A 27924-nucleotide genomic window follows, 5' to 3' on the forward strand; every position below is an offset into this window, starting at 1 on the left:
AGTATGGATGGGCCTAACCTCCATGAATTTATCTAGTTCTTTTTTTTACCCTGTTAAAGTCCTGGTCTTCATAACATCCTCTGGCAACTGACAACAGATAAAACATAGGGGTGCTGGCAATGCAGCAGTATCCTCTGGCCTGAAGTATTTTCCATTGTGAACTCTGTATTATGGTGCTGTTCAATGGCTTTCAGCACCCGGCTTCGGGGTGGGAAATAGGGATGTTAAATTGGGAGTAATTGACTAATTGAATAGTCGATTAGTTGATAGGGCACCTCTGCCTTTGAAGTGTAGCAACAGCCCTAGGGCTGTTGTTACATTTTAAAGGTGAAAGCACAGTGTGGAGCCCAGGGTCAGCTGGGGATTCCCCTGCTGATCCCAGGATCCGTGTGACGCTGCCGCTTTGAAATGCCACAGGGAGCCCGGCATCAGGCTTCTTGTGGCATTTCAAAGCGGCAGTGCTCCATAGAGCCCAGGGTCTGTGGGGGAATCCTCAGCTGATCCTGGGCTACACGTGGTGGTGCCGCTTTGAAACTCCGCGTGCAGCCTGGGGATACCACTGCTGGCCCTGGGCTGCACTGCACATTTCAAAGCAGCAGTGCCACATAGAGCCCGGGCATTGCCGCTTTGAAGTATCCCTTCCTCTCCCCCCCGCCCGCAGCCGTGCTTGCTGCCTCTTTAGGATAGAGGCAGCAAGTGGGGAAGGGAAGTGACTAGTGGACTAGCCTGTCAACTATCCAATAAGCATTTGCTTATTGGATAGTCAACTAGTCCTTCACAGCCCTAGCAGGGAACCTAAGGTCGAGGGCAAGATTGTGGATCCTAGTTTGCCTGGATCTGGCCCTGCGGCTTGGGGCTCCCCTCCCAGCCCACTCCTGCACTCTTCCTCTCACCCAGACCCCCACGCCCCAAGCCTGCTTCCCAGCAGCCCCCTCCCTCCCACACCTTGAACCCCTCATTTTGGCCCCACCCTAGAGCCTAGGGGGCCCCCCACAAAATCTGCTAGCCTGGGCCCCGGTATGTGAGGGGAATGTGGGGAGTGTCTTTCTCTTCAGCTGGGGGCCACATCAGCGAGGTTGTGGGTGTTTTTGCTTCTCACGTGTGTGCGGCCCCGACCCGAACAAGGCTCCTCACCCACCCCTGTGGCTCCCGCCCCGCTGTGCAAAAGGCGGCTCACTAGGAAACGCCTTCGCCCTTCTTCACCAACAGGGGCTGCTCGCCGACAAGCTCCTGCGCCCCGGCCGGCCGCCCAGGGCAGCCCTGAGCCGCGGCAGCGCTGACAGGCAGCGGGGAGGCGCTTTCCCCGGGCGGTGACGCGCGGAGCTTTAATTGCGCCGCGACTTTGCCCTTTTCCTGCCGGGGAGCCGCGGGCAGCGGCTCAGTAGGACTCGGGCAGCAGCCCGCGAGCAAGCCAGGAGCAGAGCCATCCCCGCGCCACACCCACAGCCTGCCTCCTCCCTCCTCCCTCCGCCGCCGCTTCCTGCGGGCTGGGACCTTGTGTGAACAACAAGCGCTGCGAGGGGCACTTGGAGGAGAGGGGAGCCCGTTTGCGCCCCGGGTCCCTCGGCCAGGCCAGGCCGGGCCATGCAGTGCTTCTGGAGGCAGCCGAAAGCCCAGGACCGCGTCTTCCAGGAGCAGAGCAGTCGGGTGGCAGCGCAGAATGGCACCCGGCTGGGTAAGGCAGTTTGCCGGCGGCCCGTGTGTGTCTCTCTCTTGGCAGCGCTGGCAGAGGCTGGAGTCTCTGCTCCACCCCAAAAGGAAGCCCCAACCCCAAAGCGATTTTTCAACTCTGGATTTTCTTTCCCCCTCTTTTTCTAGCCGCCTTCCAGACGTGCCCGCTGGTTGGTTTCAGGCATGAAGGCGCTTCGATCCATTGCCAAAGGATTCCTTGTTGCCTTTCTGTTGAAATAGGACCGAGCTGTGGATTGGCTGTTCGGTGTGTGTATAGGGCACAGTGATTTTTCCAGTCTGGTTTTAGTGCTTATCGGTACAATGTCATTAGTAGGGAGTCTAAAGTTACACGATAGGGTCTGTATTCTGTTTACAAACCGCAGGAAATTCAGAGCAAGTTTCCTAATCTCTGCCTTATTCAATGCTCTGATTACTGTGGTAGAAATGCAGCCGTGTGAGTCTGGTGCAGTTTTTCTGATTACTGTGGTGTGGGTTTGCCCCAGGGATGAATTTGGTCTCAGCGTTTTCCCTCTTAACAGATGGAGGGTGCAGGTGGAAGTTGGAGGAGTTTCAGACTCTGTCACAGCCTTGTTTTGGTTTTTATTCAAAAAGACCTGTTTGGTTTTTTTAAACCGCCGCCCTCAGATCTGAGCTACAGCTGATAGTAAACACTGTGTGTGTATTGCATGTGTGTGTATGTCACAATAGTTGAAATTTAGAAGAGTGGTAGAGTTTTTTTCATCTTATGAATGCGTCTGTCCTCTTGCCATGTCTGTACTAGCAGGAAGATCGACACCACCATTAAAACTTAATCTGTGAGGTTGGGACAGATCAAGTAGTGGGACTATGAGGGATGCTATTTTAGGGTCTTTAAATTGTAATCCTTCCCAGTCAGGGATTTGGTTTGTGAAAGCCTATCCCTTCTACAGTATTGTGGGTGCTATTCAGGGCGCTCTTTTATTATTCTCAGGGTACTATTTTACTATTATTAAATGTCTCTGATTTTACTAGAAATATTGCACATTAAATAGCCCAGGTTGATTATTTTTAAAGTATCGGGCAGAGGGGAATGTGTCTGCCCTTTGAAACCATATGTAAGGGGATTTTAAAAGGCTTTTTTGACCCATACAAAGATATGCTAATAATTTTAGGGTCAAAATATACTATGTATGATGCAGAGGCTGCTAATTAAGGCTCTAGTCCTGCAGCCTAATCTGTGCAGGTTTAGGACCTACGGTGGAAAGCAATGCCACCCTCGCAAGGTTGATAAAGGCCCTCTGTGTGGGGTATGCCAAGTATTTGCCCACTGTAAGTTTGTTTATCATATAACTGTTAAGAAATGACCTTAGCCTACTCTGTAATGTTCATAAGATCTTTAAGTAACATGATGATAAAAAACTGTGTGTATTGCAACTGTGGTTTCTTTGAGGCAAAAACTTCTGAAACCACAGTAGATGGATCTGATGCAGAGAGTAGATCTTCAAAGCACATCCTGTTGGCTCCAAACAGGGTGTTAGACAAAAAAAATCTCTTAGGGCACCAATTGGAGGAATCAAATCTAAGATTAGGAAAAGATTTGTTTATAGAAAGTACTTTAAGAAAATCTGGGAGTGTTGGCCCATTGACAGTGCTGTCTATCTGTGGTATTTATCTGGGATCTATTACCACAGTGTCTGAGCACCTCACAGTCTCTTGACGTATTTATCTTCACAGTGTCCCTGTAGGGTAAGGCAGTACTGTTATTTCCCTTTTACAGATGGGGGAACAGAGGCACAGAAGAGGGAGGTGACTTGACTAAGCAGGGATGCTGGAAAAAATTGTGAAATGGGGGTGCTGAGAGACATTGAACCAAACCGTAAACCCTGGATATGATAGAAATCACTTCAAGCTAGGGAGTGCCCCAAGCACCCGTGCTCCAGTGCCTAAGGTTACATAGGAAGCCTATGGTGGAACAGGAACTCAAAGGTCTCCGAACTCCTTGGTGAGGGCCCTAACCACAGGACCATCTTTCCTCTGGAGAGCAAAACCAACAGTTATCCCCAGAGCAGGTTTACAACAGACAGTGCCTGTTCATCTATACCAAAGTGCTTCCACACTTTGGAAAGAGGATAGCTCACTCTGGACTTTCTGTCACTATTGACATGGGTGAAATTTGAACTGTCCTGTAGCCAAATGCTATAGAATCATAGAATCAGAAAACTGGAAGGGACCTTGAGTACCCGGCCCTGGCACTTAAGACCAGAACATTCCTACAGGTGTTTGTCTCACCTGCTTTTAAAAGACTTATGTGATGGACGATTCCACCATCTCCCTAAACAATTTATTCCAATTGTCCCTCTTGACAGAAAGTTTCCCCTAATGTCTGACCTAAGCCTCCCTTGCTGCAATTAAGTCCATTTCTTCTTGTCCTAGCCTTGGAGGTTTGCGAGTGCAAATTTTGCTCCTCCTCCTTGTAACAACTTTTCATGTACTTGAAATTTATCATCATGTCCCATCTCAGTTTTCTGTTCTCCAGACTGCTAACAACGTGTGAAGAGTGCATGCAGGGTCCCATGCACCCCTCAAGGTGGGAGGGACCTGCCAACAGCTGACAGGTGTCTGTGCTGTGTCACTCCCACCCGCTCCCCCATTCACAGGCAGCTGTGGCAGGGAAGGGGCAGGTCAGGTGGCTCCAACCCATGCGGTACACCTCCCGGTCTGTGCCTCCCCAGAGAATGCTGGGAAGAGGTGAGATGGGCAGGGGTAGAGCAAGGGGACAGGGAGATGAGGAGAATGCCCCCCCCCTTCCTCTGTCACTAGTTGCCACTACTCCAGACTAATCAAACCCAATTTTTTCAGTCTTCACACTAGGCATGTTAAAAATTGTGTAATGGGGTAACCATGTAACTGCTGAAAATTTCTTATTTCATACATTGGTCATGTTCTGTAGACCTTCAATCATTTTTGTTGCTCTTCTTTGAACCTTCTCCAATGTATCCTCCTCTTTCCTGAAATGTGGCACCCAGAACTCGATGCAGTACTAGGCCTGATCTGCACAGAGTAGAGTGGAAGAATTACTTCTCATGTCTTGCTCACAACACCACTGCTAGTATATCCCACAGTGATGTTTGGGCTTTTATTTATTTTATTAATTTATTTTGCCATTGTTAGACTTGTGATCTACTGTAACACCCAGGTACCTTTCTTCAGTACACCATACTATACCAGCCTCCTGAGCCATCCAATGACTGGCGGCCAGGAGGTGGGGGGCGGAGATTTAAGGTTGTGGTGGGGAGAAGGGCCAGTTACATCCCTTTATCCCTTTCTTTCCTGAAATTCTCAGCCTTGCCTTCTTCCTGTTCAAGGAATGGGGTCAGAGGGAGTAAAGCACAGTCTCTGCGCACAGACCCTGGGGGAAATCCACAGCACAGCTATGGAAGCTTGAATCAGCTACATAGAACAGAAGGTGGGGGCAAGGGCAAAGAAGAGACAAGGAAGGAGGAAATTGCTTATTGTAAGAGTCAATTAAGTGGCTAATCTGGAGTTACTACGAATATCAAAAGTGGGGAGGCTGTCTTTATAATGTGTAAGGTAATTATCTATATTAAGGCCCATTCGCAAGGATGGAATTTTAGCATAAATAAAAGTTCTGAAGTTTCCCTCTGTAATCTGGTGTTAAAATCTCTTTGTAGTAAGATGCATGTTGTCAGGTCTTTAGGGAATGGCCAGTTTGATTAAAATGCTGGCTGACAGGTTTCTTTGTGTGTAGATTTCTGATGTCTGATTTGTGAGCATTGATTCTCTCATTTCTGCATTTCCTGTAAGACCCCTTTCTTCTGACAGCTATGCCTGCCTCAGGATCCTATGCCTACTTCTCAGCTTCTGTACAGTGTGTCTAGTGCTGGTGAAATGTATGAGGAGGAAAACGGTAGGCGGTGAAGTCTGCCCTCCTTCCCCAGGGCACATATGGCAAGGCACATGGCAGTGTGCACAGTGCTGGATTGAGGCGGCGGCCTGGTCCTGCATTCTGGAGGAGATTCTAGAGCAATGGCTTGGTGGTATCAAGGAGAGGAAGATTCCTGTGATTAAGGCCCAGAGTACCTGGGTGGTATTTCCACTTTGCTAAGAGCTCCCTGGGGTGACATTGGGCAAGTTGCATGTTAATGTCTGGAAGCCCCTGTGTTCCTGTGTCAGGGGATGCGAGAACACTCGCCCATTTCACAGAGAGCCGTGAGGTTTGTTACTTGTTTTTAAGGTGCGGTGAGAGCCTTGCTAGGAAGGTGCATGAAATCCCCAAATCCAACGTCTTCTTTACCAAGCTCTCGGGCTGTGTTTGGCAGCCTAAAATGGTATCTTCAGTCTCATACAGCGCAGTCTTGCTGCCTCTTCTCCAACCCACAAGCACACGTCGGTGCAGTTGGGTGCATGCTCCTGGCTCTCCTGTTGTTATTACATTATATAGGGTTTGTATTGCCATGACACCTGTGAATCCCAGTCATTCAGGGCCCCACTGCGCTAAGTGCTGTTCAAACAAAGAACAAAAGACATCTGCAGCAAACTGGCCACACCAGTTTTGGGGGCTGGCTCATAAACTCTGAAGACTTGGGGTTGGCAGCGCTGACTCAGGTGATCTGCTACTCCTCTTCCCCCCCCCCCCCATCTCTCCACCCCCATCCCCAGCTCCGCCTGTAGCTTAGACACATTTCAGTTCTAAGGAAGATGCTGTCATTCCTCTTTCAGGCCTAGCTAAACCTAGTTAGGTTTCCTGGCTGACCTGTCAGGCCTTTGCTGCTGATGTGCCACAAGAGATTCTTATCTGAGCCACAGAGTGCGCTAAAAACTTCCTGACAGTCAGGATGGTTAATAAAATGCCTAGGGAGGTTGTGGAATCTCCATCATTGGAGATATTTAAGAGCAGGTTAGATAGACAAGGATGATCTAGATCAGGGGTTCCCAACCTGGGGTACATGTACCCCCAGGGGATATGAGAAGCTTGTCAAGGGAGTACGGGGAATATTTGGTAAATAACTAGATTATCCTAATTGAAATATTCCAAAAGTAGTAGTGTTAGTGAAAAAAGTTGTGGATTCTAGAATCAGGAATTTATTTCCTTTCATATTGAATAGGGGGTACAGGAAGGTTTACTAAAAGCCAAAGGGTACGGGGACCGAAAAAGGTTGGGAACCCCTGATCTAGATGGTGCTTGGTCCTGCCGTGAGGATAGGGGACTGGACTTGATGACCTCTCGAGGTGAGGGATATAAAATCCCATTTAGTTAGTTAACCGATTGTTACATTTAACTGGTTAACTGATTAAACGGGGGTGGGTGGATAGGTCTTTCCAGCCCACAGGGCTGGAGTGGCCCCCACACCCACTATAGAATGGCTGGAGTGGCCCCTGATGCCACGGGCACGGTCTGCTCCACCCCGGCTGCTTCCAACCCTCCGCTGGGCTGCCGGCTACCTTTTAAAATGGGATTTTACATCCCTACTCCTGAGTCTCAATTCTGTGCCTGCACCACAAGCCTCTACTTCCTCCTCTGTACTATTGGAGCTCAATACCTCCTCTGTTTGCATCCTAATCACTGGTTTTTGACATCTAAACAGCATGAACACAGCCCTTGTGAAGAAGATAATTTCAGTATCATGGGGTTTTATTACATGGTAATCTTGTGCACAAGACTATAAAAGCAAGAGCCCAGTCTCTGTGTGGGAAAGAAAGAGATCCTGTCATTTTTTTGTTTAGCAGAGGAGGAGTTTACCCCAGTGTTTCCTAAATTCTCCCTCCCCTTACATTGTGCCCAGAGCATTTAATTGGTGTGTATATAGGACTTAGGGATTCTGTTGGATGGAAAGCACTGTATACATAGACATTCATTATTACACTAATGCTAATGCTCTTCTCCGTAGGCCTGCAAGATGATGGGGACCTGATGTTCCTCTTGAAGGGCAGCCAGCTGCTGAAAGTGAAGTCAGGCTCTTGGAGAAAGGAGAGGTTTTACAAGCTCCAGGAAGACTGCAAAACCATATGGCAGGAATCCAAGAGGCTGCTGAAGTCTCCGGAATCACAGCTCTGTAAGTGACTGTTCCTTTATCCTAGGAACAACGTGATGCCCAGCGATACAGGGTCTGGAGAGGTGAGTGGTGGGGAGTGTAGGCCCAGGAGAGAGGAAATAAAAGCAGGAAGAAGGCATTCCACGCACAGTCCGCGAGTCTGGTCCGGTGCTCAGGGTGCCTTCTGCAGTCAAGGCGACTTTAGGGACTGAAATGTCCCCTGGCATCACCTAGGCAGCTCTGAGGGGAGTTTATGTCTCCCAGCATCCCTTGGGTTTGTGGGCTGGTAAGGGCTGCTGTATGCCCCCGGGGTGGTATGCAGGGGGAAAGAATCACTTCCAGCATGCTTCCCCTAGAACGGGATGACAGGATAAAGCTGTAAAACTGTAGCACAAAGCTTTTACTGCCACTGTGGGGAACCTGCAGTGGGGAAGCAGAGCGAGGGGCAGAGGAAATAGCGAGGCCCAGAGTCAGGCCTCAGCGTGAAAGGGAGCTCTGTAGCGATCGAAGGGAAAGGGCAGGAGGCAGGTGTAGCTTGTCCCAGCAAAGCCAAGGGAACAAGGTTGTTCCATGAGTGATTTAGAAACACGAATCCTGCCCATCCTTGTCAGCCATAGAAAACCCCAGCACCACCATTGGCATTGAATGTGTGCAGAGAAAACCCAGCTGTGCCACAGCCACCCCGACAACCTCACTGTTTATAACTTGTATGCCCATCAGGTAGAGCCTTGGGCAGGCACTAAAATGTGGATCTGCATCTGATCCACATCCACCAGGCTCAACTCATCATCCGATCCGAAATCTGCAACCCAGATTTTACTTGCATCCACGCACAAACCATCTGGAGGGGAGGGGAAAGGGAGCCCAGATGGGCAAGGGTGTTGCAGGGAAGAGGCAGGCAGCACAAAAGCAGGGACTGGAGATAAGGGGCAGCAGAGACTACGATATAAAACCCATCCAGAATAGTTAACTGGGGTCGCCAGCGGAGGAGGGATGCTCCAGTGTACCGGTTAGCTGGTAAGGCATGTGTTTACCAATTAACCAGATACCATACCCGGTTAACCCTTAACAGTACTAGGGACCTGGGGCCGGGACTCCACAGGTCAGTGCTCACCAGGCGGCAGGTCAGGCAGGGCTAGCACTCAATGCCTTCTACAGGGAGATATAGGACAGAGCTTGTTGCATCCTTTCCCTGCCAGCAGCGCAGGGTCCTTCCCTGGGGCCCCCCCTCCGCCTGGCGGGCCGGGCAAAAGACAGGGGAGAGCCCTGTGTGGGTATTACCCGCAGCTATTAAATACCCTCCTGGAACTGACCCCGTAAGGAAGAGGCGACATCAAGCAGTTGCCCTCCACCCTAACATCTGCCACATGCTCAGGGGGTCGAATTCTACTGCCTGCCCCCTGAAGTTCAATTTAGGGATAGATATGGCCAGTTTGGGCTTTCCTGCTCAGACACACCTCTGAGAGTGACCCGTGATTCTGAACTGCTACATGCTGTGAGGAGAGAGGGAGACAAATCTGGCAGAGGCTGGGGGGAAAAAGGGCCTGGGTATTAACAACAGTAAGCTCTCCTGTCTGTGCACGAGGAGGGCTACCTGGCAATTTGTGTTTACTTTTTGCTCTCTTTCTCAGCTGGCGGGGAGTTGATCTGACACAACTCTCCTGCCCTGACGTTTGTTTTATAAGCTCCCAGGTGAATATTGCCAAATATATTTTTATAGTGTGCTGCAATGCACGGTCACATCGCACAGGTAGTTTGTATAATGGTTGCCTGTTATAGAGAGGAAGGATGGTCTTGTTAAAACACTGGAATAGGACTCAGGCTGTTAGGCTTCAGTTCCTAGCTCTGCCATAGACCCCTGATGTGTATTGCTAAATCTCTCTATGCTTCCATTCCTATCTGTTATGGGACTATCATATTTCCTTTGGCCTACCCTGACCGTGTATGCAGTAAACTTTTCAGAATAGGGACCGTGTCTCATTAGATAGACAGTGTCTAGCATTATGAGGCCCTACATTCAGTGAAAGTTTTCAGCCACCTCTGTAATAGAAATAATAATTAAGGTCCTTGATAACTCTCTGTTTCTCTGCAGTTAAGTCCCATTCTATATAGGTTAGAGGTATAAATGAAAGTAATCATCATAAAGTCCTTGCCCAGGTACAAAACAAACAAGGGTGTGAATTAAAATAGCATACAGCTCACATAGAAAAAAGGAAATGGCATGTGAGTATTCTCCAGGCTTGCTAAGGCCTAGAATACACTGGGCTTTTAAGGGTTTTAGGGAACTGTATTAGAATTTGATCTATTCATATGTGTATTTCGTTTCTTTAATATTGTAAACAGAACCCTCCCTAGCAGGGGCATGGGTCTGGGGCACCCTCCCCCTCAGTGTCCCAGGCACAGGGCTCAGGGCAACACCTCTGCCGCATGCCCCACCTCCACCCCACCTCTGCTCCATTCCTTCCCCCAAGCCCTGCCCTTGCCCCCTCGTCTCCTGAGCAATATGATCCGGGGGATTACCGGGGGGCCTGGCGTGGGGCGGCAGCAGGAGTCGTCCCCCTCCACTTACCGCGTCGGTGGGAGGTGGAGCTACGGTGAAGCTGAGAGCAGTGGGCAGAGAGAGGGCAGCAGGGTGGGGCGGAGCAGGCTCCCACTGCTGTGGTGAGTGTAGGAGGGGAGGCCCGACCCTTGTTACCACCTTGTGCCAGGTGCCCCAGGTAATCCCCCGGGCTGCTGTAGGATCCATCCATGGAACAGTTAAGGTGGCCACCATGGGCCCCCCAAAGAGGGAGTCTTGGGGTGGCTGCCCTGAACTGTCCTATGGATGGGACAGCTCTGATTGTAAGCCATCACCATAGTATCCGAACACATGACAGATTAACCGAACCGTCCACAATGTTATATTATATCTATTATATATAGATCTTGGAGTTATCATGGATAGTTCTCGGAAAACTTCCACACAGTGTGCAGCGGCTGTCAAAAAGGCAAATCGGATGCTAGGAATTATTAAGAAAGGGATAGAAAATAAGACACAGACTATCTTACTGCCCCTGTATAAAACTATGGTACGCCCACATCTTGAATACTGTGCACAGATGTAGTCTCCTCACCTCAAAAAAGATATTTTGACTTTAGAAAGGGTTCAGAAAAGGGCAACTAAAATGATTAGGGGTTTGGAACGGGTCCCATATGAAGAGAGGTTAAAGCGACTGGGACTTTTCAGTTTAGAAAAGAGGAGACTAAGGGGGGATATGATAGAGGTATATAAAATCATGAGTGGTGTGGCGAGGGTGAATAAAGAAAAGTTGTTTATTAATTCCCATAATAGAAGAACAAGAGGACATCAAATGAAGTTAATGGGTAGCAGGTTTAAAACTAATAAAAGAAAGTTCTTCTTCACACAGCGCGTAGTCAACCTGTGGAACGCCTTGCCAGAGGAGGCTGTGAAGGCTAGGACTATAACAGAGTTTAAAGAGAAGCTAGATAATTTCATGGAGGGTAGGTCCATAAAAGGCTATTAGCCAGGAGATAGAATTGGTGTCCCTGGCCTCTGTTTGTCAGAGGCTGGAGAGGGATGGCAGGTGACAAATCGCTTGATCATTGTCTTTGGTCCACCCCCTCTGGGGCACCTGGTTGTGGCCACTGTCGGTAGACAGGCTACTGGGCTAGATGGACCTTTGGTCTGACCCAGTACGGCCATTCTTATGTTCTTATGTTCTTATATTCAAGTAGCATGTAGGGGGCTCAACTAAGCTCAGGTCCCAATGTACTAGGTGCTGTCCACACATTGTCTTTGGCCTGAGGAACTTAAATAGACAAGGGAGAGCTCAGGCACAGGCAGATTAAGTGACTTGCCCAAAGTCATACTGGAAGTTTGCAGCAGAGCCAGGAACTGGACCAAGATCTCCTGAGTTCCGGTATAACCAGCATGCTTTGCTGGTGCATGTTTGTGTTGAGCATTTGCATTCCATCCCGGTGGGTTCTGAACAATTGCTTCATAGAATCATAGAACGCTAGAACTGGAAGGGACCTCGAGAGGTCACCAAGTCCAGTCCCCTGCCCTCACGGCAGGACCAAGCACTGTCTAGAAGATCATCCCTGATAGGTGTCTATTCAATCTGCTCTTAAATCTCTCCAATGATGGAGATTCCACAACCTCCCTAGGCAATTTATTCCAGTGTTTAACCACCTTGACAGTTAGGAAGTTTTTCTTAATGTCCAACCTAAACCTCCCTTGCTGCAGTTTAAGCCCATTGCTTCTTGTCCTATCATCAGAGGCCAAGGAAAACATTTTTTCTTCCTCCTCCTTGTAATAGATACTTGAAAACTGCTATCATGCCTCCTCTCAGACTTCTCTTTTCTAAACTAAACAAGCCCAATTCGTTCAGTCTTCCCCCATAGGTCATGTTTTCTAGACCTTTAATAGCACTCGCTGGGATAGAGCTGGTAATGGTTTCAGTTTGTTTGATCATCTGTGATCTTCTGGGCTTGCACAAGGATATATGTGCATGTTTTCCTGTTCATTCAGCATAAATTGGTTTTAGTTTTATGGCCCTGGGCATATAGAGGATTACACATAGCTGGGGTAGTTTGCCAGGCATTATGCTATGGTTGCCCTCTTTTGCTGGTCTTGTGTTGGAAAAAAAAAAAAAAGCAAGAGAAAGAAAATGCAGATCACCATTTAAAATAAAATATCACAGAATGGAGAATAGGGATGTAAGCGTCTAGTCGAGTCACTGTTCGACTAGTTGAGGAGTCAAAGGCAGCTATCAGCCAGTTCCCCCTAGCACTGTCTTTGCTGGAGGGAAGGGGAGGCAGAGGTCAGTGGGGAACTGGGGTGAACTGGGAATCAGCTGTCCCAGGTCGCACCTGTTCCCAGACGCTGCACCTCTGCTTTTTAAATGGAGTAAGAGCCATGCTGCGCCTCTGCTTTTTAAATGGAGTAAGAGCCGCCTGCTTACTCCATTTAAAAAGCAGAGGCGCATGAGCTGGGACAGTTGATTCTCAGCTCGCGCCCGTTCCCCCGCTGTGTCTCTGCTTTTTGAATGGAGTAAAAGCTGGGTGGCTAACCCCGCTGCGGTTCTGCAGTTTCCCCCCTTATCGACTAGTTGAAGGAAATTCCATCAACTACTCGATTAGCTGATTAAATGCAATTTAACATCCCTGATGTAGAAAGCTAACAAGGAACACAAGTTATGTTGGGTGCTTGCCTTTTTAAAAAAAATGTACTGCTACTTTGGGTTTTAGTTTGGAATCTGTGTGAAAAAGAAAAAAAGAATCAGTAATGTGAAAGCGGAGAGGTCTCTTGGTAAATCTAATCTGCTGCATAGCTAAGAACCCCAGCGTAATAACCTCTCAGCAGGGCACAGGTCATACTTCTGAGCTGAGAGATTTCCTGCAATTGTGGTGGCTGGATGTATAGTCTTACAGAAATAATATTATTTTGAGCCATTGTGGGGTGGACACTAATGGGATCCTCTTGGGTGAAACACACACGTTTTGACAGCTTGAGATTCAAAGCCCGGCTGTGACTGAGGACTGTAACAAAACTCACATCCTCTGTGGGTCAGGCACAGTGGGGACCTGTAACCTACATCAGTGGGTTGTAATCAAATTGCCAGGCCCGCCAGTGGTTGGGGGTGGAGAGGAAAAAGGGCAATTGCTCTGGGGCCTGGAGATTCAAAAGGGACCAAGGTTCCTGGCTGCCGCTGCTACCACAGGAGAAGTGGCAGTGGGAGCCCTAGGCCTTTAAATCACCACTGGCGTGACACAGGGAATGCTATGGGTGGCTCTAAGGGAGGTGCAGTTCCGCCTCTTCCGGGAACGCAGGGCTGGGCCCCTGCTCTCCTTGCCCAGAGACCCGGCAAGTCTGTCAACACCAATGAGAGTTTCAAACCAAACATTAGTTATTGACCCAGAACCTTAAGTCCTTTATGTTTTTACATGTTCGGATGATATATTTAAAATCGCGTTGAATTCAGGGTACGTGAAAGATGCCGGCTTGACAGCATGGGAGACTGGTGTCTCTGTTTAGCTACAGAACTCGTCTGTGATCTAATCTGCCCTTCCTGTGGAGCAAGCTAGTACAGGAGTCCATTGATTTCTGTGATCCTGGCATGGTTCTGTGAGACCTCCAGGGCCAGATTGTCAAAGGGGCATAGTACCGTGGGTGCACATTGGATGCTGGGCTCTTTTGGCAGTCCGGCCATGAAAGTTACAATGGGGGCTGACAACTGCCAAACTCTTTTGAAAAACTGAACCTCATTGTGGGTGAAAATCTGGCCCATAATCAGTGTTCCCTCTTAAGATTTTCCGTCCACGAGCGGAGTGAGTTTTGTCTTGTGCACCAACATTGAGGTCATGTGCGCTGGTTTGGATGTATGGCACCTCTCCCTTTTCCCCTCTGCTGCCATGTCTCCTACCCACCCCTTGCCCCATCTGCTCCCCTGGTGCCTGCTGCTGCTCCTCACCCTCCTCTGGGGTCCTGGCTCCTGCCCTTCTCATGCCCCTCAGCCCTTTGGGGACCTGCCTCCCCATCCTCTCTGACTCCTGCACCAGCCCATCTCTTCCCCCCACCCCTGCTCTAGATCCCTCCCCATGCCCTCTCCTAACACGTCCCTCTCCCCACCTGCCCTGCCTCTCTTCTCTGCCCTCTGGTGCCCATCCCTCCCCTCCCCATGTTTGCCCTTCTGCTTCACCCCCACAATCCTCCTGGCATCTGCACCTTCCCTTACCCCTGCACCCTCCTGCTGCCTCCCCCTTTCCTCACTGCCCCTGCCCTCCCAACACTTGCCCCCGTTGCCCTCTTCCTTCCTGGTGCTCACCCTCTGCCCCAGTTCTTCTCATGCCCCTCTGTGCCCTCGCACATGACCAGCTCCAATCCCCACCTTCCTCATGACTACCCCTCCTTTCAATCCCTCTTCTCCCAGCACCCACTCGTCTCCTCTCCTCTTCCTTCCTCTTGCCTCATTGCTTCTCCCATCTGCCCTTCCCCTTTCCTCTCCAAGCATCACCCTGTCCCCTCCCTTCTCCCATCCTCACTGACATCCCTCCCCACCTCCTCCAGCCCTTTCCTCTCATTGTCTCCCCTTGGCTCCCTGGCATTTGTCTGTCTTCCACCCTGCCCCATGGTGCCTTCCCCTTTCTTCTCCTGCCCTGGCCCCCCTCCTCTCCTCTTAGCACAAATCCCTTCCTGTCCTCCCTCCACCTTCCCCTTAGTTATTGCCCTGCCCCTTCCCTTCTGCCACCCTAACACCTGCACCTGCCTGGCGGGGCAGCATGGAGGGCTGCTGCCCTGTGTGCTGCGGCTGGAGCCAGGGCCATGGTGCTATTTTTATTACTGCGGTCCCAGTCCAGGAGCACCTCCTGTCCTGGTACATGGGTCAGCATGCCCTGTGTGCCGGGACTTGAACTGAGGCCACGGTGCTATTTTTAGTACCACAGCCCAGGCTCCAGCTCTGGCAGCTGCCACTCAGGCTATATGGTGACTGCCCAGCTGCTCCTGTCCCCACAGCTCTGCTAAGGGAGTGGGTGGGAATGAAATTCTTGGTGTGCACCTGCGTAGGAATGCACCTTACAGGGAACCCTGCCCATAATGCTAAAGCCCTGTTGCACTGCCAGGCATTCTGGTTTTGCTTTTAAGCTGGAATGATTACATTGCAGTGACCCTCCCTTTCCTTACTATAACAGAAATCATAAAAGACACAGAGGCCCAGTAAATGCATATGGTCATGTGACCTTTGTTTCCTCCAATTTTTCCCCATTTGTGTGTGGAATAAATTTTGCTATGTGTACTAAGGCGTGTGCGGATGTGCACCAACAATAGAAACACATGCTGTCGGCTGCAAGTGGCTGTGTGCACTCTGCTAATTAGCTGGGTGACACCTGAATCTTTCCTCGGTGGCTTCCCAACCACTCAGCTTACAGGGAACATTGGTGAGAACTCTCATGGGAGAGTGGTGGGAATGGAGGATGGGGAGCAGGAGAAAGAAGGGGGGAGGAGGTGGGAAAATACTGAATGTTAGTAGTCAGCTGTTTAGATATTTTGAAACAAGTGTATATTTCATAGCCCATGGAAACGCCACACACAGCTACCTAGGGCAGGAAGCGAAGGGGAATAATCTATCCAGTCCAAGTACAGCAGGAGCTTAGAAAGTTGGGCCCAGATTTTCAAACATATTTAGGCCCCTAACTCCCATTGATTTCAATGGGAGTTAGGTGCCTCCGTACAGTTGAGAATCTGGGCCCTGGAATCTACATCAGGATTTAGGAAGATCCCTGGAGCTAGTCCAGATGCTCTTGCGAAAGTGTTCATAGGGGCTGATGCTAGGGATGTAAATACCAATTGAAATAGTGAATCTGTTAAAGGAGTAAAAGGATATAATTTAACTGATTCACCATTGGAGGGCTGATGCAGAGCAACTGGGCTGGGGTTCCACCAGGGCTGCTGTCCCGCTGCCTCTGTGGGCTAAGGGTCACGCGTTCCAGGTGCTACAGGCAGGGAGCTGCGCCAGCCCAGCCCTAGCCCATGTGAGAGGGGGCGGCTCCAGGCAGCATCCGCATTAGCTGGGGTCCTGCTGGCCAAGCTGCCATAGGCAAGGGGCTGCTGCAGCCCGGCCTGCTGTGGCTAGCGTCTTGCCAGCTGGCTGGCCCACCATAGGTAGAGGCTGCTCCAGGCTGGGCTGGTGTGGGTGGGGATACAGCTTTTGCTGCGCTGTCTGCAGCCCACAGCGCTTAGGGCCAGATTGTGGCAGAGGCCAGCTGGGTTGGTCTGAAGTGACACGATTTCGGCAGGAGTAGGGAACAGCTCAACGGCTTCAGGGACTGCACAGATGGAGCTGACCCGTTGCATCTCTTCTTAGGATAGTGCATGCTTTGGGCTCCTTTGCAGCATGTCTGGTCCATTGATTGATTTGGAGCAGCAGAGCCAAGTTCCTGCTCCCATTGGGTTGTCCTGTGTCCTGGGAGCAGTAGGCGGGAGCAGTCCCTGCTCTCACTTTTGCTTCAACCCGGGACGGGGATCAGGATATGAAGAGACGGAAGGGTCTTTGCACCTCTCTGCCCCCTGAACACACCCAAGCAAAGTGAGTCCCCTTTGATATGCAGCCTGCATTAGATATACCAGACAAAGCAGGGCTCCTTGGTCACGCCTGGGAGATGGGGGACAGATGTAGAGCCAGCATGGTGTATTCAGGCCTCCACCCCGCATGGTGGCTTCTTGTCCGTATACTTTGCAAGACGGCAAGTCAGCCAGGAGCCCCTAGTGTGCTTTATTCACTTCAGAGAAGTCAGGCTTGGCACTCTGTATTGTGTTACCTGCCACTCAACTACAGCGGCAGCATCATTGTGGCTACCACTTATCTTCTCCCATGGGCATGTGCTCGTGAGAAGGATTTCTGTCTGGGAACGACCCACCCCCCTGCAAAAACATGGCTCCAGGCTTTCAGTGGAAAAGATTAGGTTGGTCTCTTGATAACCCATTCTAGTGACAGGACTAACAGATGGCCAAGAGGAAATGTCTGCTTTGGGAAACTGGCAAATAGCCAGTCAGAACAATACCTAGCACTTTCCATCCTGAAAGCCTGTTACAAACAGCACTGCGTTAATTAATGGAGAAGGTGGTATGCTCCTCTGGTGAAGGCCTGAGAACATACTTTTCCTTTTGCCAGTCCTGAGTCTATCCTATCATTAAACTATGGCCAAATCACATAGCCCTTGGCCATACTAAAAAGTTGCACTGCTTTACCTAAAGTTGATTTTTAATCCATCTCATTAAACTGCTGGAAATCCTTAATATAGACCCCCTTAAACCAGTGTAGTTCCAGCTTAACTTGGTTTAACTTAATTCAGTAAGGCCTTGTCTATATTGGCAAAGGGCTGGTTGAAAACTCGACTCTGAAATTGTTTTCTGCGGGAATGAAAATTTTCATGAAAAGTGTCTGCTTTCTGTGGAAAATGTTAGGGGTTCGTTGAAAAATTGAAGCCTAAAAAAAATTCCTCTCAAAAACTTTGATCAAGAAGTGTCACTGTAGTTCCTCATGAGAGCTGAGGTTCAGGTGCCTTATGGAGTATTTGCTACATCCCTTGAGAATGTGTTCTAATGCTTGATTTGAAGGGGAGATTAGTAAGACTGGGACTTTTTAGCTTGGAAAAGAGGCAACTAAAGGGGGGGGGGGATATATGGTAGAGGTCTATAAAATCATGACTGGTATGGAGAAAGTAAATGAGGGTATGTCTACACTACCCCCCTAGTTCGAACTAGGGGGGGTAATGTAGTCATACGGAGTTGCAAATGAAGCCCGGGATTTGAATTTCCCGGGCTTCATTTGCATGAAGCCGTCCGGCGCCATTTTTAAATGCTGGCTAGTTCGGACTGCGTGCCACGCGGCTACACGCGGCACGAACTAGCTAGTTCGGATTAGGCTTCCTAATCCAAACTAGCTGTACGCCTCGTTCCACGCAGTCCGAACTAGCACGGCATTTAAAAATGGCGCCAGCCGGCTTCATGCAAATGAAGCCCGGGAAATTCAAATCCCGGGCTTCATTTGCAACTCCGTATGACTACATTACCCCCCCCTAGTTCGAACTAGGGGGGTAGTGTGGACATACCCTGAGCTAGTGTTATTTACTCCTTCTAATACAAGCACGAGGACTCATCAAATAAAATGAATAGGCAGAAGATGTGACTGTTCTTACACTGTTATTATTCCCACTGTTTAAAAAATGCCTCACTTCCCACTGGACTTTGCTGACTTCAACTTCTGGCCCTGTAAAGGATATGTTTCTGTACAGTTTGGGTGCAAGATTAATGTAAAACCTGTTACATTTATGACTATCACTGTTTATCTGAAAGCCATTCATGACTGAGCTATTATGGGACTTTAGGTGTTTCCTTTAAAATGCTTCTGAAAAGTTAAAAGGGTTACAAGTCAGGGTTACTGGTATTACCGAGCCAGTGGATGCAACATTTTAATCATCAGCCCAGCAACATTTCCTGTAGAAAAAAAAAGAAAAAAAAAAAAGAAAGGGCTTGACATGGTGCCAAGCAGGGACATCCTTAATATTTATTCAGTACTAATAAACTAGTGCCCTTGTGCCCAATGGCAGCTGAAGGTAGGGGAGACAGAAGTTTTTTAGAGATGTGATTTTATGATTTTCAGCAACAAAGCTGCTCCAGCCCCCACTGGTTAACCAGGACTGGTGAAGCTTTCACATCCCTACTAGGCTCTGTACTCAGAATTAACCACAAAAGCTTACAACCAAGTATAAGACAAGAGACCACAGATAGCTACAGACAGATACATGGAGAAGTACATAGATTCAGTGAGATAGTGTTGGTCAGCACAGTGGACTCTGCAGACCAGCAGCCAGCATGGGGGGGGGTCAAGATCTTTTAAGGCTTTACTGGAAAAGGAGAGCTTAAAGTAGGGGTTTAAAGGAGATGTTTACAGGGAGAGTCTCTCAAGCATGTGGGGGCAGCATGAGAGAAAGCCCCACGGTGCTTGAATGAAAACGTAACAAGTGGGCAATGGCGGTGGGTCTGAGGGATTGATCAGAAGCAGGAACTGACTTTTTAGTACTGAAGAAGAGCGATAGGTAGGGTGCAGCTTGGCTGAAAGGGCTTTACACATGAAGTAGCCTCGGTTTGCTGTGTTTGAGCAGAGGGAGCCAGTGGAGAGGTGCAAAGAGAAAGGTGACATGGCAGAACTAGATACTCAACCAGTCCATTGAAAGGACCCTTCTCCCCTCCAATTGGCAGTATGGTTTCTCAGGAAAGATTTGCGGATGGGAATGTGTTATGCAAGGCTCCAGTTCCAGTGAAAACAAAACCATCTCACTGCTAAGTCAGTTGATAATTAGTGTGTATCAAAGTTACTCAAGTTTTCTTTCCTGCCTAGCTTTGCATTTTAAACCAGACGTCTGCATATCTGGGGCTGTTTGCCTGCTGGGCAGCCTGCTGGTGAAATATTGTCCCTATTCTTCATAGCACACGTTCTGCATGGATTGGGACAGGGCATGTCATGTTTTAGGGCCAAATTCAGAGGTTATGTATAAGGGCAGCGGTGATAAGTGGGTGAGTCTAATAGTACATCAAAGGGAATCTAAAGGCTATCTAAACAAGTATCTAAAACCATGGTGGGCAGCATGATATAAAAAGCTAGACAAGTGAAGTATAGAAAGAATCTTGTACTGAACTTAAAATGCATGCACCAAGCTCTTGTAAAACGCATGTAAATCTAAAGTTTGTCTACACTGCTGATTTAAAGCACAATAGCTGTGGTCAGGGCATCAGTTCTTGGGAGAGAGCTGTAGGTAAACCTGTCAGCCGACGGTCAGGGCAGGGTGTGTGTGTGTGTGTGTGTTACTGAGAAAAAGGTTTAACGTCCAAGACTTTACTGCTAGGACCGGGGTCCCATCGCTGAGGGCAGGCTGACAGACGCCCCTGTTTATAGGAAGAGCCTATTACATCTCAGATTTTAGCTGCTAGGATACACGATCCCTTCGCAGCGGGCAGTCTAGGGAAGACTGAGAGATGCCCCAATGGATCTGTCACCTGGGAGTGACACGATCCAAAATGCCCAAGCTCTTCGTATACCTGTTCCTTATGACTGGCTGAAGTTCTTTTAAATTGTGCTTGGTTCTGTTACAGCAACTGAAGGAGTCAGGTTAAAGTTTAAACAGTTACTATTTTATTGTTACACGGTAAACTTAGCTGTTAAATGCTACTACTGTGTTACAGATAACACAGCCACTATAAAGGACAGGACAGAAATTACACTAAGAAGTCACTTACTGGTACCATGAAACCCTTTTGGTTCTCTGAGCTCTTATTAAATGCATGCAAAATAGATACTAGCAGATATATATTCTCACCCCTGCGTTCCAGACTTGGTGTGGCCAGCGTCTTTCTCTCAATCCCTCGGGAAGAAGTAGGGCGAGGTTGGGCGTCCCACAGACCTCGGGAGTCAAGCAATACCTGCCAGCAGGTGTAGATGATTGGAGCTCAAATGGGGTGGGCTACTAAACCCTCTTTATACCCCTTGGGTTATGAAGGCTTCTTCCTGGTCTCAAGTGGCCAATTAGGAAAATGGCTTTGAATGCCAAGTTTCCCACGAAGGGTGCAAAGCATAATTCACACCTGGGAAAGTGCAGACAATGGGCACCTCTGGTATGTGATGGGTGAAGATTCCTCTCCTGGGACAGTGCAGGTGTGTCAATTACTGGTACTAGCCATCAGGACAGCGGGAGGCCCTGGGTCGTCAGCTAGCCCATTTACTGTCTAGTTTCTGTTTATGGTAGAGTCAGGGACAGGCAGCACACCTGCGTTCCCAAGGCATCAAAGGCTGACTGCCTTTCTCTTGCTCTCTGGGGGCGGAGGGCGGAAACCAAGATGCCGTTCATGTCTGGCTACAAAACCCCCTAGGGGAGTAGCTTACGCTCCCAATTCTGGGAGCCTATTTGCACTTGGTGCTTGGGATGTGGGTTTTTTCCCGAAATAAGGAGCAGCGATTTACAACCCTGGACTTTCTCTGTGAAGGGAGATTTGTTGAATTCCAGGCAATAGGTTACAAAATCCCCAATCATTTTAATGATCTGGCGTGCAGCTGAAAGAAACTACATTATCCTGTTAAACACACAGAATAATGTGGATGCTTGTTGTGCCCGGCATGTTGGGTTTATTGTGAAATTCAGGCTGTCTCACTGCAGATGTCCTAGTTGATGCTGTGGCTTTGTGGTTGGGTAGTGTCTGTTATCTGTTCTTGACAGAGTGCCAGACAAATCTTGCAGAGTTTAAATGGAAAGGCAGCTGGATAGAAACAGAGTTGTACCTTGGTGTACAGTCCTGTATGCAAATATAGTGGCTAGCGATTGGCAGGTGGGTAAACCTCTCATTTACATTTCTTGGCAGTAAATAAAGCTGATTCACTGAGTTTGATTTAGCCTCACATGCTATAACTATGTCAGTGAATACCACTCAGTACTGTCAGCTAATTAATAAGCAGAGGAATGTTGTCTGGTAGCTAGAGCAGGTGACAAGTGTTAAGGATTCCTGGTTTCCATTTCCAACTCTGACACTTACATGCTGTGTGATCGTACCTTTAACTTTTCTGTTTCTCAGGTTAGCCGCCTGAGAAGGTACAATCATAATAAAGCCTGCTGCACAGGGGTGGTTTGGAAACTACAGGCATGTCTACACATGAACCTTCACCTGTAAAAAGGTAGGAGGTATATTTAAAGCAGATTATCTGTTTGCACTGATGTCCCCGGGCCAGAACTATGCAAGTCTCTCCCCGTGTTTTGCTGCAGGCATTAGCCTAAATACAAACTCCTTTGTAGATAATAACATCCAGGCAAAACAGGAAGCAGCGATAAACTTTCTAGCTTATGTTCTGTTCTCAGTTACACCCATGCGACTCCAGGAACCTGCATTGGGTCTTTCTCATGGCTAAATGTGTCCCATGTTTGTTCCTCCGCTATAAAAGTCTCTTCCCTTTCTAGGCTGCTTCTGATTTCTTTTCAGTTAGCTGATCTGTGTGTCCCTGCTGTACATAGCGATTGCTTAGTTTGGGGCCCAGCTTTAGATGTGTTTGTTTGGTTTTTTTGTACCAGGCCTGGTCCCAGATTTTCCAATGGCAGCAAAGAGATAATGTTTGGAAATAGACCAGCTCACTTACTTTGACTTCAGCTCTTGTCTTTAGAGATGAATGCATTCTTTGAGCTGGTTAAAGCTTTAAATCCTATCCACCCAATATATGTCTTTTAAACATCCCCACACTCACAAGATGTCCCCAAAGCTCTTGTTTGATTAGTTACTCCTGAGGGAATTCTGCAGCAAAAACTTAAAAGCTCTGCTCCAAACACAAAAATATTCTGCAGACTCTATTGTCATAATCTGCAATTTTTATGTCAATAAATACATGTGGAGGCTCCAGCATGGCAGTGAGGAGCGCAGGGGACTGGCTGTACGGAGGCGGGAGAGCATCCTGCAGCCCCTCTCCGGCATGGAGCATTTTGGGGCACGCCTTCCTCCGCCGCCTCCGAGGGCTCCGATACGACCGGCAGCTCTTTTTCATCCAGCCGAGGGGCCTTCCGCGAGACCTCTCAGAACTGCCGGAATTCTACCAGGACCTCCTCCAGACCTGGAAGCTGTTTCTGGCGACCAGGTCCGTTGTGGCCTCCGAGGGAGCAGACCTCCTCGCGGAGCCCCTGCTCCACAATCCAGCCTTGCGCGTGCAGGTGGCGGAGTCTCCCTCGGTGCGCCGGAGGCTGATCCTGGCAGAAACCACCATGGTCGGGGACCTCCTGGACTACGACAGGGGGGACTGGGTGGATCCCCGAGCGCTCGCTCAACGCATGGGGCTCTCCACCCCTCGAATCCCCCTGCGCCTACTCCAGGAGGTGAAGGCGGCTTTGTCGCAGCTCGCTCGCGATCTCCTACAGAGAGCCCTGCGAGAGGGAATGCCCCGCCCCTCCCCTCCTGCAAAGCCTCCGTCCCTCTTTATCGGGCCCCTGTCTCGCGGGCCCCCCCGGCCTCCCCACCCTTGGACCCCCAGCCGGCTGCAAAATCTGCAGCCGGTCTGTTTCCGGACCGCGCCCAGGGAACAGCTGTACACGCTCGTGCTCCACGCTTTGCATTTCCCCACCCTCGTGTCCCGCCCCGATACAAAGTGGCGGGACTACCTCAGACCTATAGAGGGTGGGGAACCCCGATGGGCCAGCATTTATTCCACCTTAATTCCGCGGCCCGTCGGGGACATCAGTTGGCGGCTCCTTCACGGGGCCATGAGCACGGGCGTGTACTTGGCGCGGTTCACCCCAATCCCAGACACCTGCCCCTTTTGCGGCGTGAGGGAGAACCTGGCGCACGCCTACCTTGAATGCGCCAGGTTACAGCCCCTATTCCGGCTCCTCCAGAACCTCTTACTGAGGTTCTGGCTGCACTTTTCCCCTCACCTTTTTATTTACGCACACCCAATCCGTGGCCCCACAAAGTCGCGAGACCTCCTCGTCAACCTCCTCCTGGCCTTAGCGAAAGCTGCCATCTATAATAGCAGGAGGAGGATGTTAGACGAGGGGGTTCTCTGCGACTGTGGGGCCTATTTCCGCTCCTCCCTTGTGTCACGAATCCGGGCAGAGTTCCTCTGGGCGGCGTCCACTGGCTCCATCGACAGCTTTGAGGAGCAGTGGGCGCTGTCCGGGGTTCTCTGCTCGGTGTCCCCATCTGGCTCCCTTATTTTGAACCTCTAGCTCGCACTTCTTGATCCTTTAGTCATTATTTGTCCCAAGCAATCAGTTGAACATGGGTCCAGTGTTCCTCCGATAAGATTGGGGAGGGGCTTTTAGAAGGTGGGCGGGCTTTGCCCGCCCACCATCCCATGATTTCAAATAGGCCCTCCTGAGATTGGTTGTGAGGCTGCACCCAACCCTGACATAGCACACAGGCTGGGCCTGCCCCAGAGGTCCATGTCTGGGAGGGGGTGAGAGGGGTAGCAGAATGAGCTCCCACTTCTGTGCTGTCGCCTGTGCTCCCCCTTCCATGCTGGAGCCTCCACATTTATGTATAACAAATAAATAAATATGGGTATGTCTACACTAGCCCCCTAGATCGATCTAGGGAGGCTAATGACGGCGACCAAAATTACAAATCAAATTTAAATATCCTGCGCTTGATTTGCATGTTCCTGGCCAGTCGCCATTTTAGAAATTCACTAACCCGAAGTAACTGCCCACGTCTACACGCAGCAGTGAAACGGGATTACGATTTAAAGCCCCTAAATCGAATTAGCTGGTATTCCTCCTGCAATGAGGTTTACCAGCTAATTCGAGTTACGGCTTTAAATCGGAATCTCGTTTCACTGCTGCGTGTAGACGTGGGCAGTTACTTCGGGTTAGTGAATTTCTAAAATGGCGACCAGCCGGGAACATGCAAATCAAGCGCGGGATATTTAAATCACGGGCTTGATTTGCAATTTCAGTCGCCCTCATTAGCCTCCCTAGATTGATCTAGGGGGCTAGTGTAGATGTACCCTAAATAATGTGCAGATTTTTGTGGAATTTTGAAACATGACATGCAGAATTTGTGTATGTGTGTGTGTGGAATTTTTAAGTTGTGGTGCAGAATTCCCTCAGGAGTAGTGCACCATGTCAGGCACCCTAGGTGTGGGCAGGCAGACTCAGCCTGGCAGGATCCAAGTGTACAGAGGCTTAGTGAGAGGGTTCTGCGTGGGGTGGTCTGGGTGTATGTGGCTCAGTGGGGAGTCGGGATACGGGGGATCTGAATGCACAGGGACTCACTCATTGGAGGGACTCCAGGTGCACAGGCAATGGGGCTCTGCAGGGGGCCCAATTGAAGGTGATTAGGGCTCAGCGGGGGGGTCTGATTGTGGAGCCGAGGGGCTCATTGGGGGGTACAGGTGCTTAGAGAGTGGGACTTGGTGGGGTGTGGGTCTGACTGCAGCTGGTTAAGGCTTAGTGGGTGGTCCTGGGTGCAGGGGCGTGGCTTGGTTGGGGGGGGGTTCAGTGGGGGTCGATGGGCAGATGGGAGATGCATCTGACTGAGCACCAGCTGGGGCTTCTCCAGCCTCACACTTTTCAGCGATTAACTTTTCTGCTAGCTGCTCTGGGCACTCAAAACAACAGGCCCAGACTTCTGGGGTGGGTCACGTGACCACTCTTGCCGCCTCTCTTAGCTTTGCTGTCAGAAAGACACTTGTCCATGCGGAAGCGAAGAAATCTGCGTGGGACACGAATTCTGTGTGTGCTCAGTGGCGCAGAAGACCTTTGGGAATTATTAGTTTATCTCAGCGATGGGCAACCACAAATACTCAGTGGGCTGCATGAGTGGCCCTCCTTCATCTGAGTGGCTCACTGGTGTTCCACCTGCAGCCGTGGACTCCCTGTCTGCCTGCATTTCCTACAGGTGATTCACAGTGTTCAAGCTCTGGGAGGATGGGGCGGGGACGGAGTGTGAATCAGAGGATTCATGGCCTCTGAAACTTTTGGGAGGGAGGGAGAGGAGAAGGAAGTGCAGGGCTCCAGTGCCCCAGTGTGAGAGAGACACGTGGGGGAGAGGGGCTGACAGGGGATCCGTGGGCCTCAGGTGGAACCCCAGTGGGTCAGCCACAGGTTGCCCACGACTGGTTCATATGGTAGGTACCCAGTATCCTGTCCCCAGCCTCCCATTTACCTTCTCTCGCTACCCAATCCCCCTTGCAGTGTACCACAGAGTCTTTTTTAGTCCTTCGTCCATTTCCTCCCCCAATGGACTCACCTTGCTAGATCATGAGTTCTGGGCCATGGATTCCAGAGAACCAGTTCTAGATTTCCTATGGGATTAAAAATGTCTAAAGTTGTATTTATTGTTTGACTCGAGCAAACTTCTGCTTATGAGCTACTCCCATGTTTTTGAATTTCAATCCTCTGATGGCCCCAGAAGAATTGTTGAACAAGAATTTTTCTCATGCCACCTGCTTCCATTTTTTTTCAGTTTTCCCATGACTTTTACTTTTTTAAAAGTGATTAAAATGAAGGAGGAAATTCAAGATTAAAGTGCTAGGGAAATATGTCTTAGCAGTGAAGGATGGGCCCTTATCTGTGGAACAAACTGTCCCATGTGAGCCCCCAAACCCCATCATTAGAAATACAGGAGGCCCACGACTTGTGACGCTATTCATTCCGGAGGAAGCGTCACAAGTCGGGGGCGTTGTAACTTGAACCCACATTTATGGTAGGCACCCTGCGCCATTGTAAATGCAGGCTAAGGACCTAAGTCGGGGTTTCTGGCCCCTTCCGCACTTACAACAATGGTTGTAAGTGTGGGGGATTGGAACTCGGGCGCTCGCATCTCAGGGGCCTCCTGAATTTAGAGCAGGACTCTAGTGAGGTGGTGTAGAGGGAAATTCTGTGTGATTTTGGAAAGTTGGTTTGCATGAGCAGCCGTCTCTTCCAAAGCCCTCACCATGTAGGAATTGACGGTTAAAACTTCTGCGGTGATGCATTCGGAGAAGTGGGTTTTACCCATGAAAGCTCTTGAGCCTATATATTTGTTAGTCTCTAAGGGTACGTCTACACAGCAGGGCTAAAGTTGAAATAAGCTATGCAACTTCACTTACGTCAATTGCGTAACTTAAGTCTAAATAGCTTGTTTCGGCTTTTGGCTCTGTCTACACAGCAGGAAGTCGAAGGAAGAACACTCTTTCTTCAACTTTCCTTACTCCTCATGAAATGAGGGTTATAGGAGCTGGAGTGAGAAGTCCTCCAGCTCGACATTATTTCAAAATAAAGGCTTGCTGTGTAGACATAGCGTAAGGTGCTACAGGAATACTTGTTGCTTATAAAGTTACAGACTAACACAGTTATCCCTCTGAGTCATTAGGAGAGAGGGTGTTCTGTGCTCTACTGCTGTTCAGCCATTGGTTTACATGGGGTGGATTGGCTGGGGGTGTTGCTTTGGAGAGCACTGGTTTAGCACATGCGAAACCTCAGATTTAATCCATGGAAATTCCTCCACATATAAAATGGGTGGGTCAACTCACGAGCCAGGATACCAAAAAAAATCGAATAGCAGCAGAATGTCAGTTCCTTTTTTCAGCGATGGGTTTATTTCTCTAAACCAAAAGCATCCAATGGAAATAAAACAGATAAACTGGATCCTTTCCTCTGATGCAGTATCCCCTGCAGGTCTCTCCCTCCCTACTGAGCGGCTCATTAGTGCTTAAGGCCTCAAGTTACACAGATTAATAATATTTGTTTCTGTTCACATATGGTGTCTGTTTCTCTGTTTGTTTAGGTTTTCTCCAATAGCCACCTTGATTATTTGGCATGGATTAAGTTGTTACAGCTGGGGCCAGTTTCTCTCCGATGATGCCACATAGATCAAATTGTGTGGTTTATGTTTGAACCGGGTGTTCTGATTCCCGACAGCAACGGGGATCAAATCTGCCCATGAGGATGGGACCAGGGTAGTATGGGCCTAGCTGAGGGGAATAGTTTGGCCTGTTAACGGCCAACTGCTTTTACACTTCATTTTGAACAAACAAGAAAATGGACCTGATTCTCCTCCCATTTATACCAGTGTAACACTAGTGTGACTCTTGGTTTACATCAGCATGAGAAGAGAATCCAGCTCAAAGTGCTTTCCTTTTTCATAGTCTTTCAACAGAAGGCAGACAGTATTAACATACGGGACCAGTATTCTGGCCCTGATCCTGCTGTCATT

At 49.3% G+C, this 27924-nt stretch overlaps 1 protein-coding gene across 4 annotated transcripts in view; it reads left to right on the plus strand.

Annotated features, from left to right (window-relative positions):
• PLCD1 (phospholipase C delta 1) overlaps nt 1–27924 on the plus strand; it is an 88842-nt gene that overhangs the window by 15846 nt on the left and 45072 nt on the right. Inside the window, exons 1-2 of one of the 4 annotated variants that reach the window (XM_006120570.5) lie at nt 1251–1675; nt 7560–7724. In XM_006120570.5, the coding sequence (XP_006120632.3) occupies nt 1585–1675; nt 7560–7724 (256 nt within the window). In that variant the 5' untranslated portion in view covers nt 1251–1584. Of the gene's footprint in view, nt 1–1250; nt 1676–7559; nt 7725–8586; nt 8721–25404; nt 25627–27924 lie in introns of those variants that run through there. The other 3 variants (XM_006120569.4, XM_089776804.1, XM_075922869.2) reach the window with 3 other exon arrangements.

This window comes from Pelodiscus sinensis, chromosome 2, assembly GCF_052426305.1.
Source record: "Pelodiscus sinensis isolate ZL-2025 chromosome 2, ASM5242630v1, whole genome shotgun sequence".
Taxonomy (NCBI): domain Eukaryota; kingdom Metazoa; phylum Chordata; order Testudines; family Trionychidae; genus Pelodiscus; species Pelodiscus sinensis.